Here is a 15,310-nt window from a genome sequence, read left to right as displayed (position 1 = left end):
GAGCACACACCTGCTACTGCCCTTTGCACAGTCGCCCAGGTGCTGTGTGAAATCTTGCACTGCTGCTGCAACAACTTGCTAAGGTCCCATGCCTTTGGGGTTTCTACAGTACATACAACATGAGGTTCCAGCATGGATCACGACCCACTCTCGCTCCACAGCCTATTTCTGTGTCACCAAGCACTGCTGGAGGAGGTTCAACAACCCTTTCCCTCGCTTCTTCTTCGCTCCTTGTACACTCCCCACGATGGCATTTCTCGACTTTCTTTTCCACCAAAAGCCCACTGTCTCCATCTCCCTTCACTGTCCCACCCCAGCCCCACCCCCATAGATGTAATTAACGCCTTTGATGCCTTCTTCACAGCAAAGATCAAAATGAGCTGACTTAGTTTGCAAACGCTTATCTCTGGCTTAACACATCTGCCTTTATGTTTGACATCTTTACCTTGCCTCTTGTGAACAGGGAGAGGTGCTTTCCCACCTGAGTCATAAACCTCAGTTCCTAAGGGACCATCCTTCCACATTTTCTCAAACTAGGGCAGGTCTCTCAGTCTCCTTGCTACTGACATTTTGGTCTAGATAATTCTTCATTATGAGGCTGTTGTGTGCTTTTTTGATATTTAGCAACAACCTCAGTGTCCACCTACTAGATGCCGGTAGTATCTCCCTTCACCACCACCCTGTTGTGATAACGAAAGTGTCTCCATACATTGTTAAATGTCCCCTAATAATTCTAGTAGGCAGAATCCCCCCATTTGAGAACTGCTATGTCAGAGGTAAGGAGCAGTTACTGGTGACAGTAAGTAAAGAGATGTGTATGGCTGTGTTCCAACGAGCTTTTATTTACAAAAATTGTGACAGCCAGATTTGGCTGTGGGCCATAGTTTGCCAACCTGTGCTCCAAAACAAAGAACAGGCATCCAAAACTTGTGAAGACTAACGGAGGAGACACTACTTCATTATTCCCAACTGCAGAATGTTCATTTTAATTAAATATTTTCTAAATGGCTTGTCGAATGGCCATCAACTTTTGGCTTCCCACATAACTTGGTTTATCTTTTCTTCCTCAACCAAAATTATCTTCTGTTTAAAAGCCAGTTATAAAATTAGCCATGTCAGGGAACTTTTCTTTATTAGCCCTCACTTACACTTCACTTCCTTTCACGTGGTTTGTATAATTATTTACATACATCTATTAGTGTTTATGACAAGAAAGCATTAGCTCTGGATCGCATGATGAACTCCACCAGGAAACTTTTCCGATGTTGTGACACAGAGAGTTCTCAGCAAGGTGGTTTGCACCTGGGCCAGGTGGGGCAGAGTGAGACAGTGAGGTGCCCCTGAAGGTGCAAAGGTGAAGGAGGCCCACACTCTCAAGGTCAGGTAAATGCAGGGTCAGGCTTAAAATGGGGAGCCTCCTTAATGTGTGCCTTGGGCGCCTCACTCGCTTCACCCTAGTCCAGGCCCTGCTCCAGGGGGCCTCAACATACTAGAAAATGATTGTTAGTGAGTAGGACATCAACATGCAAGCTCAGGACAAAGGCTAGGCTCGCTTAAAGAAAGCTCCTGCTCCCTCCCAGGGAAGTCCTGGCTGGAAAGCATATAGCAGAGTCTTCATGTGTTACCACCCTAAGGATGGATCCAGCCTTGCAACAAAAAAGGGGAGTTGGGGGTACTCAGGCTCTCCAGGACAGAAAAAAGGTAGGAACAAAGCTTCCACTGCCCTTGCCCAGTTTCCATCTAACCCCATCGCAGTGCCCCAGGACCAAAGGGGCTGGCCCTACTCTGCTTCTCGTCTTCCTGCCGCTGTCCCTCTGCTGTATTTCCCGTCCTCTGCTTTGTTCTCCAAAAGTCAGAAGATGAGATCTGGTTAGAGGATGAGGAGACACCCCCCTCCCCCTTTGACTGTTCGCAAGAATCAAACGCTGATTTGTCCGTGTCCCTGCAAGAGAATACCACCCTGAAGCTGCTCTGGAAGACCCTATTTTCCCAGCTGAGTCTCTGTGGTTCCCACTAGCCCAGAAACTACATGACAGTGAGCTCTTCCTCAGTCCCTCATTTCTAAATGCATTGGCACTGCTTACACTCACCAGGGTTGGGCCCATACCTTTGTGTGCATTTTATACACTCGCTGCCTAATCGCTTTGCTTACCTTAAGTAATTTTATGTAGCAACTCTTCTTTGAGAATCTATGCTACAGAAGGACACATTTAATAAAAAGATAGAGAGTTAAAGATCTCTATACTTACAAACTTCCAAAAAGGAAAGGATAGAAACAAACACTCTAGTTTACAGCACGATCTCAAGTGTTTACTAGTGTCTGCCTTTGCACACCACTGTGAATAGTGGCGGTTTATCAGTAAAGACGAAAACTGATACATAAGGAACACCCACAAAAAGCCAGGCACTCAGTGAGGGGCTTCATGTGTTATTATACAGTAATTCTGTCAGGGAAGTGGTCTGACCCCTTTTGGAGATGAGAAAACTGAGGCTACAAGGTTTAAAGTGACTTGTCCATGACCACGCACCGAGTAGGTTATGGAGCCAGCAGGTGAGCTGAGGTCTGTCAGATCTGAAGCCTTGCACCCTGCCATTTCCAAGGTTGTATAAACATTCAGAAAAACTTACCGTGTAGTAGTCATACCAGCGGGCATTAGGGAAATATGCAGTGACTGTTTCAGCATTCTGAAAGTAAGCACAAATGAGGGGTGGCGTTGGGCACTGTCACCAAGAGCAGAGCAGCCAAAGTGCACGGGAAAGGGGTTAAAGCAATAGCCATAGCCTTGGACCCACTCCTCTCAGAGGCCATCCATGCTGGAGAAGCCTTCCTTCCCTTCCCACTTTTCAAACAGGGGAGATTTGCCCACCCATGCCAAGTGGTTTCCATAAAGCTCTTTGGGATCCAGGACTTTGGGAAAATATCTGATTTGCTTATAGAGTTACCCCATATCCTCTCTAAAAAGAGACAAGCAATCAAGGTTGGGTCTGAAATAGAAGAAAACTTTGTAAATACAGTAAGATTTGGGGATGGTGCAATTAGCTGGTATTTTAATCAGAAGCCTAATCATCAACAGAGGAAGTAAAGAAATGGCTTTTGCTGCCTGGCCAACCTCTTGTAGAGCAAGGGAAGAGCTAGCCAGAGCAACAAGATCCATACAGTGCTGCAAGTAATTCTCCTGCAAAGTTTTGTTTTAATGGTGATAAAGGATTGTTGTAAATTCTTTACCCTGCTGCTTCCACCTGACTCTGTACTCCTCATTTTAGTTAATGGGGAAATAATTGTATCTTCAAATATATGATAAGGTTGTTTGGTTTTTTTCCTTGCTTGTCCTATGAACCAGAATTGTTAGGCTGATTTTAAAGATGCGGGGGCTGAGGTCCAGAATACCCAAGTGAAGGACTTCAGCTCAGAAGGACAGAAAGAGACAGAAGTGGAATAAAAAGCCACATCTCAGGACTCGCCCAGACCGGCCTCTTCTCCTCGCCCTGTGCACCAGCCTCACGGCTGGGATCCTCCCCCATCAGAGGCCTCCACACTCACAGGCTCCAGGACAGGGCTGACCAGGAAGGCTGGGCCCAGCAGGAACTGATCATCTATGTCCCAGGTCACCTGGTCTGACACAAACCTGGAAAAGGAAATGGAGGTGCCACAATCAGAGCCCCAACAGGGCCCCAGCCTAAGGCTCTGAAGAAACTCCCCAAATTCAGATCCAAGTGAGAAATCCAGTTGCATCCTATGCCATCCTTTACTCTTTGCCTACATCTAGCTCAGTCAGGAACAGACAGCCCCCACTTTCTACATGTGATGCTCTTTACACTTCAGAAATGGTTGGATTTAGATACGTTCTCTCCTACAAGATATTTCTACATTTCTTAACTGTGGCAAATTTTAAATGCAAGAACAGCTCACATCCCTCAATCTCCCTCTGGAATACCTTCCTTTGTGACCTGAGCTCATTTTGGCCTGGGTCCACATAACCAAACATTACAAAAAATAGGCAGGCTTTTGCACCATCAAATTAGAAAGAAATGATTCTGTGCTATGTCGTATCTTTTCAAATTTTTTTTTCATTCAATAAACAGCCCTTCATCAATGACCTATGGCATGTATAACACTGTTGCTAAAAGGAATAATACAATATCGTCTGTGCTGTGGAGCTTATGACAAAGAGCAAGCATGTCTTTATGTTGGAATCAACTGCCACCTGTAGAACAAAATATCCATCAGTCATCAGGATCCCACTAGCCACTCACTCATGGAGAAGAGGCCGCACAACGGTGATGCCCTCCATGTGGGCCCTATGCATCAAGGTGTAGAGATACGGCAACAGGGTGTATCTGGTTTGCAGGACACTTTTGGAAATATTAACAAAGGTATCATTCCAGGATACAGGGTCTTGTCTCTAAAGGAGAAAAAGAGGAGTCTTCAGAGCTCACCCTAGGGGATCTAGGGGACTTAAGGAAGTCACTGAAAGCTTACTCCAAATGAAGATCACACATAGCTAAGCTAAAGATAATTATAGATTGGACTCAGAGAATATTCTCTTTTTTTGTTTGTTTTTTTGTTTTTTGGTGGCTGGCCGGTAAGGACATCTGAACCCTTGCCCTTGGTGTTACCCTCACCACACTTGAACCATGTGAGCTAACCAGCCAGCCTTTCAGAGAATATTCCTCATTGACTGGAAAAGGTTACTGAAGCTCTCCCAGGACAGCTGAAAAATTTTCCCCATGAGACAATATTTTGGGGGTATGTTTGATATGATTCTGCCTAAACAAAAAGAATAATCTGTACTGAGGAATATGGTTCATTGAGACAGAAGGGTTGAATGATTTCGAAGATGTTCCCAGAGAATGCAGACTGCTTTAACTGCAGCTCACAGACAGAGGCTGCATTTCGAGTGGCACAGAACACTTGTGGTAGGGGTGACATCCTACCTTGTTCCCCTCGCTGTTGTGGTTCCTTGAGAAGGGGTAAAATGCGCCCAGCTGCATCCAGCGAGCACACATCTCATATTCAGCATCTTGAAAGAACCCACAGATATCTGCTCCTGTCTGTGACAAGAGGGAAGAAAATGAGCCTGTTGATGACTTCCAAAAGATACTGCCATCTTCCTGATGATTAGGAGGGACCCATAGGTCACTTACATAGGATATGCCAAAGAGGCTGAACTCCATCATTCCTGCAAGGAAGACCACAACTGTGTCAGACGACTGCCTGCACCCTGCCTCAGCCTCCCTCCTTCACCAGCGACCCTGACTCCTTCCCCCCAGCAGAGGCCCCTGCGAAAAAGCCCACACACCAATGATGGATTTCTTCAGCTGGTCCCATGTGGCCGTGTTGTCTCCCAGCCAGTGTCCTGCCCAGCGGCCAGAAGAGGGGAATGTGGAGCGACTGATGATGATTCCTCGCTGTCCTGTCACCTCCTGCATAGCTCTGGTTGGAGGAGAACGAGGAGATGAGTTGAGGAAATGCCATAGAGCGTCTCCTCCAGAGCACCAGAGCCCAGGGCATGGTGACAGAATGTTTGCTGCATGATTGGAGGGGACATGGAAATCTGAGCTATAATGAGGCCCCCTTGACTGATCCCAGACGATGGAGATAATAACGGTCATGCCTTTTCACAGTGTTTTACAAAGAACTTTGCCATGTACTAAACTCACTGGATTGCCCCAAAAAGTAAGTCATCACTAAATCTTGCTATTGATTTACTCAATACTTGGTATTCTATATTTCAGGAGGAAGAGGGTGAATTTCTTTGTAAGATTTTGCTTAGGATAATTCACAGTATTCACTGAGTTTACAAAATGGGACTGTGTGAATTCAGTAGAACATCTGCTGACTATCCAACTAGAACAATCCCCCTCCCCTACCAAAAAAAATAAAAATCCCAGTAGAGATGATTCACTTCTAAAATAAAGGAGAGAGATGCCCAGTCCTGTTCACTTCTCCTTTTGTAACTAAAGCTGTCATAGCACCAGCTGCACTAGCTAATAATTACTGGTGTCTCCACGTGTGTCTCCCCACTTGGACTATTAGTCTCTCATAGGTGGGACCACTCCTTATTTAAATCTGTCCTCTTGATTAAGATCACAGGGCCTGACTCCATACTCAGTGAGTGTTTTTTTAATAAGTAAGAATTGCTACATAGTTGTACAAATTAAAATATTCTTAATCCTTGGAACAGGGAAGAAAAGGGAAAGCAGGGCAGCTGTCAGTCACTGGCTGTCCCTGCAGGTCATGCCAACTGGAGAAGGGAGGCAACAACTCACTCGTATGTGGGTCTGGTCTGGGACCACCCGTACAGGCTGTGCACGTCATAGTGCCGCACCGGGGTGCCATCTGGCAGGATCTGCTGGCTCTCCATGCACAGGGTCTTGCTGCTCAGGCCATCGCTTCTGGACTCCAGATCTGAGGAGAAAGATCTAGCAACATGAAAACCAGCCCTGATCCTGTTTGCTCTTGACCTCTCTTCAAGGGATTGGACTCTGGATCTTAAGACTGACTTGAGCCTTGCATAGGCCCCTTTCCTCCTTCCCAGGGGCATGGGAATATGCTCGACTCTGAGCTGCAATGGTGCCTGCAGGTATCTTCAACATCAATTTTGCTGTAGAAAGCAGAGGCCAGAGAAAGAACGCCCAGTTTTTGAATACTTACTACATGACAGGCTCATATCTAGGCTTTTAATGTGCAAATTGTTTCACGTGATTCTTATAATTCTGTGAAGAAGATATCATTATCTGCCTTTTACTGTTCAGAAAACTGAAATTTGGAAACATCGAGTAATCTGTGGAAGGGCACACAACTCACAGAGATAATAATTTCTGGAGCTGAGATATGAACACAAGTATAACTCCAAAGTTCATCAACTCCATGATAAGGGGAAGCCACTATTTTCCACCCATTGGTGATACAACAAATTCCTGCAGAGGAATTAACACAAGCCCGAAGAACTGGGAAATCTAGCTGTGATAATCCTTTGGAGACATTACCACTGTGAAGTGCTTTCCGGACAAATTTGAGAGATTCACCCAATGGGTCCAGTAACTTGCATACACCCACTGGGTAAAGTGCTTTTGTCTCCAGCCCTCAATAAGCCACAGCAACAATGAGGATGTGCCCTGAGCTGTCAGGACAAACCCTTGGCCTCTAGTCTCTTGCAGTGGTCAACTTCCTAGCCATGGCTCTGCCAGTAGAGGTGGCCAAGGGTCCTTACGTGGCATGTAGGGAGGATGGTTCAGAGAGGCATTCCTGCAGCCTGGAGGAACCGCCCCATTCACAAAGTTTGCCGGCTCATTCATATCCTAGAAATAACAAACACAGACATAGAGTACTTTGTAAGACAATTACATACTGTCAATTCAGAGACAAGCAAGTAGTGAGTAGATCATTCTACCAGTCCAGGAAGGCTCATTCAATCCTGTTGAGAAGTGGCTAGAAAGATAATTAATCCTACAGAATGACTGACCTGAGGGTTAAAGAAAAAAAAAGTCTCCCTCAGGGTGTGAGTCAAGCAAAGTTCCAAAGAGTTCCTGGTTATCGCTTTGGAGGTTTTATTGTGGGAACTTCAGGCGGGGTACGAGGTCTGAGTGTTATCAGGGTTGCTCCACTCCCAATCAGAGGAAGTACAGTCTGATATGACCAAAGTCTTACTTGGGTGATTATTATCCTCTTGACTGAAGGTCAGTGATAAATTGCTTAGACACACAAAGATAGACATGCACCTGTCCATGTACACACATATACACACATACTTACAATCCACATGCCATCAAACTTCAGGCTCTTCTCTGGATTCTCCGTATTGGTGTACATTTCTTCCATCTCCCTCTTCCACCACGTGACAGTTGAATTACGGAAAAAGTCTGGGAAGGCCGCATAAGCTCGGTATTGCTATAAAAATTAAATACAATTCATTTGTCTCAAACAAATATATTAGACAGCCCTTATTGAGAACTTAACTCATTCAAAGGCTTGTACTACATGGTGATAGATTGTCTGAACAGAGCCTAAACAATGTTCTTGGCTTATTAGAAAAACATTGAGTGCAAAGAAGAGAAATCAGTGCAAATTACACACCTCAGCAGTTGGAAAACATCCATAGACTGTTTTCCTCTTGGTATTAACTTGAATGGTAACAATCAACACCCTGAACTCACTATCTCACGTGTTGGATGTCCAACCCCCACCTCTGCCCTGCCATCTCCTAAGCACCCCTCAAAGACAAGGACTGCTCTTGGAAGGGCAGACATCAGATGCACTGTAAGACATTGGGAAGAAACAGCAGTGATCCTCCTGTGTCAATCCCACTGTAAAATTGGGACAAGGAGTAAGATTACATTTCATCATATTTGACTGGCATGCATCTGTGTTTTCTATGGTTTCAGAATCCCATGAAAGCTGCAGTTGTGTGTAATGAAAATTGAGAGCACTTAAAGAGTATGCTTCAACCTCCCCTTCTCTTTATTTTCCCTCAAATAATAAAAGCAATGTCTTTATTTTAACCTGAAAGGTGGATTTAAAATATAAGTTCTTAATTGTATTGTAAACGTTTTGAGAGCAAGAACCTGTTTTCTGTTTTTTTCAGTGATCTTTATATTCCCCACAATGCTCAGCTTAGAACCTAACATAAAATAAATATTCAGTGTTTCACTGTGGATTCACACCCCTTAGCATCAGCAAAGATCCATAAATTTCCACATACTCCTTTCTACTTGTCACAGAAAGTCATGGTCCTTTGTGTGTCTTGGTATATACCCTTTTCTATGTTCATCACTGGTTTTTAGAGTTGAAGAGCTAAATAATGCTGGTTGTGAGGGCAGGGAGAAAAACAGAAAGAGAACTTGGTCTAGAGGACTCCAGCTCTTAAACACAACAGACAAAAGGCAAGTAGGAACCTATACATCTAGATAAAAGGCAACAAAGGAACACAAAGAAGAAAGTAGAAACAGATCAGCATACATGGGTCTGGTCACAGAGAAGAGAGGGCACTGAACTGCATCACTAAGAATCTTGACAGGAGGCATGCCAGGGATGTTTTTTGTTAGGAAATGGAGGTAGAAACCAATGGAACCAGGAGAAGAGAACTTTTCACTGAAAACAGAGCTCCAGCTCAGACAGGGTTAGAAACAATGGATGGGGTGTGTGGATGGACGATTGGAATACATAGTCAATATTAGCCACATCTGAGTCAGGATTGTATCCCATGTGGGATACAAGTGGGAACTTTGGCCAACCATGAGTTACTAACCCCACCAAATGCTGCTCTGATGATCCTTACCCATGTGATGAAAATGTTCTACCCTTCTCCAAGGTGCCAGTGCTGCCTCACTCCTTCCTGTATTCAACTTTTGTCTCACTGCTTCTTCCCTCGCCTCCCCTGATCTTCAACCACTGGACGTCTGGCCCCAGGATGCAATTCCTGAACCCCACTCCAGACTTACTGAACTCAATCTCTGAGCTTCAGACTTAGAAATCTGTTTTCCGTAGGCTTCTTGGCTGTTTCTCTTTTTGTTTTATGCTACCCTCAGCGAGGCCTGACCTGGACATCAGTAGCCTTATCCCCACCAGTCACATCAAGTGGATCTTACTAATATAAATAGTTATAATTATTCAGTGTACCCTTTCTTAAGAGTTGCATAATAGATTTTGTGATCCCTTAATGAAGTGCTTCTCATCAGGGGCACAATTGGTATTTGAGGCAAAAGAATTCTTTGTGGAGAATACCCCACAATTATAGCTATGGGCAGCCCAGGTCTCTGCCCACTAAATGCCACTTGGTGCTCCCCAGGATGATAAGCAACACACTGATTTCTGAACACTCCCAACGTGGCAGTATTGCCCCTAATGGCCGATCAGCTGTGGGACTCATAAGGTAGTAGCCAACCCCTTGATTGCTGAAGTGACCCCTCTACCAGCATAAAGATTAAAAAGTCAGGTTCACAACCCTGAAATTCTCTGGCTTGGCTAGTCCCTGTGTTCATGCCAGCTGCCTGGATCACTAATCTTCAAGTGATCCTCTGTCAGAAGTGACAGAGAGAACAGGAATTTAGCCAGGTCGATAGATAGATAGATAGATAGATAGATAGATAGATAGATAGATAGATAGTCAATCAGATAGACAAACAGACAGATAGGTAGATAGACAGACAGACAGAACAGATAGATAGACAGACAGACAGATAGACAGATATACCTGTTCAGTAGTAAATGGAAAACAACCTTACATAGAGTCTGACTCATTCTTATCAGTCTTTGAAACCTTTCCCAGCTGGCGTCTGTTTTTTCTAGTGCATGTACTGCCAGAAAATAAAGATACACAGCCCAGTGCAATAGCTAAGCAGCCTGGTCCCAATTGTGCATATATCTCACTTTGCAACTAGAGTACTATTGTTGCCAACTGGATCTGGGATCCAGGATGTCAGAGACTAACTCTAGGCAACTGCATCACTGGCTTGCAAGGCTGTCTATTATGACTACACTATCAGAGCTGTTCCAGTCCTGGGCCCTGTATCTCCAGACTATGCCAGTTCTGTCTGTTATCTGTCTTCCCCTCTAGGACTACCATTTTCCCTGAAAACCAGCTTATCTGGATAAGGCATAAATATTTGGCTTAAATCCCACCAGTCACATTGCTGGTGACCAGAATCTTTCTTCTGTACCACTACAGAATCCCTACATTACATGTAAAAAGCTCTCCACAGGGGTATTTGCCCCTGTGCTTCTGAGTGGCTGATACCTGAATTCACAACTGCTCTGCTTTGTTTGAACGATACTGATATTTACAATTAATACTTGAACCTGATAGAGTTTTTAGGCACTGTAACTTGAAATACCTTGCTGACCACACAGAGGCCAGCTTCTTTGTTTCCTCAACCCTTGGCCCTGGGAAATAAGCCTTTTCTTTGTGTTCCTAACTCATCTATGGAGGTCACATAGGTTACATGTGCCCTGCTACAATTCCTGTCCAGAAAGACTAGTCATTGTTGAAGAAGAGCTAAAGCAGGTAAGGCAGGCTACATGCTCTCCAGGACAGTCCCTGCCCCAACCTGAGAACCCTGCTCGTAGGTATTACTGATGACAAAGCACACAGGCTGCATCAGTTCACTGGGCACATATCTTGGCCAGAGAATGGGGCTGAAGGTTTCCTGGACCAGTAAGGAACCGTGCATTCACTCAAGCAACAAATGCTTAGTGAATTTGGGAAAAATTCAGGTCCAGAAGTATGGTTTACCTGGATCCATTACAAGCAAGAAACTGTTCCCTGGAGAGAGCAAGTTTTAACACAAGGCTGGAAATGAGAGGTAAAAGCAAAGTTGAGAAACCCAAGGAAAGACCCAATCACTAAAGTCAAGGGTTGGAAATTTTGTTTAAAAGGGATATCCAAGGCATTGCCACCAACAGTAACGAGTATACTAATTAAGAGAAAAGATAGTACTTCTTAGAGGTATCATGAAGTGGAAACTCATAGGCCTTTGGAATCTGACATCCTTGGACTTGAAATCACCATTCTGTCACCTAAAATCATGGACAAGTAATTTAAGCTCTCTGAGCCTTAAATCCCAAGGAAAATAATACTGATGTCCCAGCTGGGAGTAAAATATTACGCTAAAGTAACTGGCACATAGACTGACACTGAGAACACATTTACTAAGTGCCTCTCCCTTGTCATGCCCACGTCCATGGTATGTGCATGTCCAATATCTTGGGTATGGCTGTCCCTTCCAAGCAACCCTGGCTTCACCCAACATCCACCAAGAGCCCTTTACCTCCACTTGACTGTCCCAGTCTAGAGAATTGTTAACGAAAACATCAGGGTAATCAGGCCAGACCTGTGGAGAGAAAAACATTCAACAGCAGTGCACTAGACAATTTATTTCCCTTATATGGTATTTTCTCAGAAACTATAAACCATCATCTTAGGAGTGACAATATTTTGATTCTCGTGTATGACTGATCTAGAGAAAAGTGAGTTCCACAATTCATCTCTATTACTTAAAAAGTCCTTAACTGTATCGTCAAATATTGAATGAGAAAATGACAACTTCTCATCTCAGAACTCAAAAGGAAGAGGCCAAAAAACAACGTGCATAAACACACCAACAGTGGGACCCACCCCCAAGGTGGGGATTAGTGGATCACCAGTCAGATTATACCTTTCCCCAGACAATGTCTTCACTATCTGGATATTTGATGAAGACATCCTCCTCCACACCCCGAGTGAAGGGAGGATACGGCTGTGTCTCATTGCCAGAAATGGCTGGATCCTGAAATCAAAGCACAAGGCAGGTGGGAAAACCAAAACAGAGAAGGACGAAGCACAGAAAAATGAACTCCTCAAGAGGGAATTTTCTAGCTTCCACCTGAACAGTAGAGTTCCTGTGAATCTTGGTAAATACACTTCTCTTACTGCACTTCAATCTCACTACTTGTAAGATGGAAAGACAATACAGTAAAAGGCTTTCTCCACCAAAGCCCATTCATTTTCCCAAATAGACTCCACACATTCACATAAGGACTAACCAGAATGAGGATGACCCGCATGCCATCGGCCTTCAAGCGATCGATCAGAGCTGGAAGTCCAGCAAACTCGGGGCTAAGGGTGAAATCCAGCTGCCGCTCCATGTAGTCGATGTCTGAGTACTGCACATCCTGGGGGGATACAGGAAACTGAGAAGATGCTGGTTGTGCAAGTCTGGACCCCACAGGAGAACAGCCCTCTACCACCTGATGGTGAATTTCAGATGGCTTCTTTCTGACTCTTTGAAATCCCAGCTTGGTGATTTGTTAAGTATGAATCCTGGGAAATTCACTTAATTTTTCAAATTTTCAGCCATAAAATATGGGGTAAAAAACCCAACTAAGTCAGCAGAAAATAGAATGATAATGCTATCTGGCAGGGCTGTTGTGAAGATAAATAAAAATACCAGATGAGAAAGTGATTTGAAACAGAGCATTATAAGGAGTGACTGTGGTTACCTCCCCCAAGAGGCTGCCCCTGGTGTCACTGGTTCATGTTCAGAGAAAATAATGTTAACTATCCAGTACTAATACAACATGGACAGTAAATCTACTACAAAACAAAGCAAAAACCTGTGATTGCTTCGGAATATCCAATGTTGAGGGTAATGAGACACAGTTTTCTTAGTAAGAATGGGCACTATTCACAATAGCCAAGATACAAAATCAAACTAAGTGTTCATTAACAGATGAGCAAATGAAGAAAATGTGGTTTATATACACAGTGGAATACTACTCAGCCATAAAAAAGGAATGAAGTCCTGTCGTTCACCACAACATGAATGAGCTTGGAGGATATTATGGTAAGGGAAGTAAGCCAGAAACAGAAAGAGAAATACTGCATATTCTTACTTATATGTGGAAGCCAAGAAAGTTGATCACATAGAAGTAAAGAGTAGAATGGGGGTTACCAGAGGTTGGCAAGGGAGAGTGGATAGTGAGAGGTTGGTTAATGATACAAAAGTGCAGCTACATAGGAGAAATAATATCATAATATCTAGCGTTCTACAGCACTGTAGGGTGACTATAATTAACAACAATTTATTGTTTAGTTTTAGTTAGCTAGAAGAGAGTACTTTGAATATTCCCAACACAAAGAAATGATAAATACTTGAGGTGATGAGGAAAAAAAAATCAGTGTTTGCCAGGGTTTCAGGAGAGGAAGGAGAGAGGAGAGATGAATAGGTACAGCACAGAGGATTTTTAGGGCAGTGGAACTATTCCATATGACACTGCCATGGTGAATACATGACACTATGCATTTGGCAAAACCCATAGAACTGTACAACACAAAGAGGGAACCCTAATGTAAAACCGAGTTAATAACAATATATAGATATTAGTTCATAATTGTAACAAACGTACTACACTAATGAAACATGTTAATAAAATCAGAAACTGTGTTATGTGTTGAGGAGGGAGGGGGTGTGGGAACTATCTGTAAAAAAAAAAGTAAGTAAATATAAATATAAAATTTTTAAAAAGAATGAAATATCTCACGATGTACTTTCCATTAGTGAAACAATTATAAACAATAGAAAAGTAAGTCAAATGAAATTAAATATGTAAGTTGTTCACAGGATCAGTTAGAATCCACCTGTTCTCAGTGAAGGGTAGAGTTGGTTTCTATATGTAGTTCCTCTGGTAACAAGTCCCAGGATCCCTACATTCAACCAGTGATTAGCTCCAAGCTGATGGAACACTGTGCTGCAGAACCAGTGAAGTGTTGGAACTGAAATCAAATCTACAAGTAACATGGTTGAACTAAATTTGGTTAACTTTTTTTAATTAAACAAAACTACTGTTAAGGGGCTCTTTTACTCTTATGGAACCAAGGATTTTTTGGCTAAATGATTTGAAGTCATCTAAAAGAAATGCAAAGAAGCATGATATAGCAGAAAGAGTTGGAGTTAGTCCTCTTTCCTCCTCCTCTGGCAAATCACTGTGTCTCCTTTGAGCTACCATCTTTCTAAGATGGGGATAAGGACCCACACCCGCATCACTGTGTTGGGGTAGGCTCAGTGTGATATTGTATGAGAAAACACTTCATATCTTTATAGGGCTCACAAAAATCAGACACACAAATCCAGACACAGAGACACCTGGGCTAGCAATGAGGTCCCAGAGCCAGTACACCACAACTGAGAACGCACATAAGGGATCTGGTGGGCCACCATCTCATCGTACAAGCTGGCAATCTCAGTGTCATTCCGGTATCCATAGCGACACAGCTGGAACCCCAAGGCCCAATAAGGTACCATCACAGGCCGACCAATCACCTAGAAAATAGGCAAAAATATTAGTCTTCAAACAAACTGGATTGAAGTTGTACATGAAGTAATAAGACTATTTTTCCATGACCCAAGCTAGACAATCAACAAATTCAAATACAGAAACTGAGGGGATGCAGAGCCACAGGGATACCTCGGAGAAAGGATACCAGACTTGATCTACTTCTCTAGGAATTCTGGAATATCCATTTCACTCTGATTCCTAGAGGTGGGCTAGCTTATTGGTTAAGAGCACAGAATCCAGAGGAAAAATGCCTAGGTTAGCAGCCAGGCTCCAGTCCCTGCTACAAGTGTGATCTTGAGCAAAAGTTAAATAGCCTTTTTGTGTTTCAGTTTCTTCACCTGTGAATTGGGTGTAGTAGTATCTGCCTCACTGTTTTTGTGAGGGTTGGATGAGTTAATATATGCAAAGTGTTCTGACATACAACAAGTAATAAATAAGTGACACACAGTAAGTTTCTTTTTTTTTTTTTTTTTTTTTTTCCGTATCCAGCAACGGATC

The 15,310-nt window shown here is 43.5% G+C and overlaps 1 protein-coding gene across 1 annotated transcript in view; it reads right to left on the bottom strand.

Moving 5' to 3' along the window:
* MGAM (maltase-glucoamylase (alpha-glucosidase)) overlaps positions 1-15,310 on the bottom strand; it is a 73,474-nt gene that overhangs the window by 5,898 nt on the left and 52,266 nt on the right. The window contains exons 29-41 of the mRNA XM_008582964.1: positions 14,671-14,796; positions 12,521-12,649; positions 12,154-12,264; positions 11,767-11,829; positions 7,757-7,891; positions 7,215-7,302; positions 6,271-6,409; positions 5,301-5,434; positions 5,146-5,180; positions 4,936-5,052; positions 4,255-4,403; positions 3,542-3,626; positions 2,629-2,685 (exon numbers count right to left, since the gene is read on the bottom strand). Coding sequence (XP_008581186.1) covers positions 2,629-2,685; positions 3,542-3,626; positions 4,255-4,403; positions 4,936-5,052; positions 5,146-5,180; positions 5,301-5,434; positions 6,271-6,409; positions 7,215-7,302; positions 7,757-7,891; positions 11,767-11,829; positions 12,154-12,264; positions 12,521-12,649; positions 14,671-14,796 — 1,368 coding nt within the window. The remainder of the gene's footprint in view (positions 1-2,628; positions 2,686-3,541; positions 3,627-4,254; positions 4,404-4,935; positions 5,053-5,145; positions 5,181-5,300; positions 5,435-6,270; positions 6,410-7,214; positions 7,303-7,756; positions 7,892-11,766; positions 11,830-12,153; positions 12,265-12,520; positions 12,650-14,670; positions 14,797-15,310) is intronic.

Source organism: Galeopterus variegatus, unplaced genomic scaffold (assembly GCF_000696425.1).
Source record: "Galeopterus variegatus unplaced genomic scaffold, G_variegatus-3.0.2 Scaffold2774, whole genome shotgun sequence".
Taxonomy (NCBI): domain Eukaryota; kingdom Metazoa; phylum Chordata; class Mammalia; order Dermoptera; family Cynocephalidae; genus Galeopterus; species Galeopterus variegatus.
Note: the sequence above shows the minus strand (reverse complement) of the source record. Positions and strands in the feature narration are given on the sequence as shown.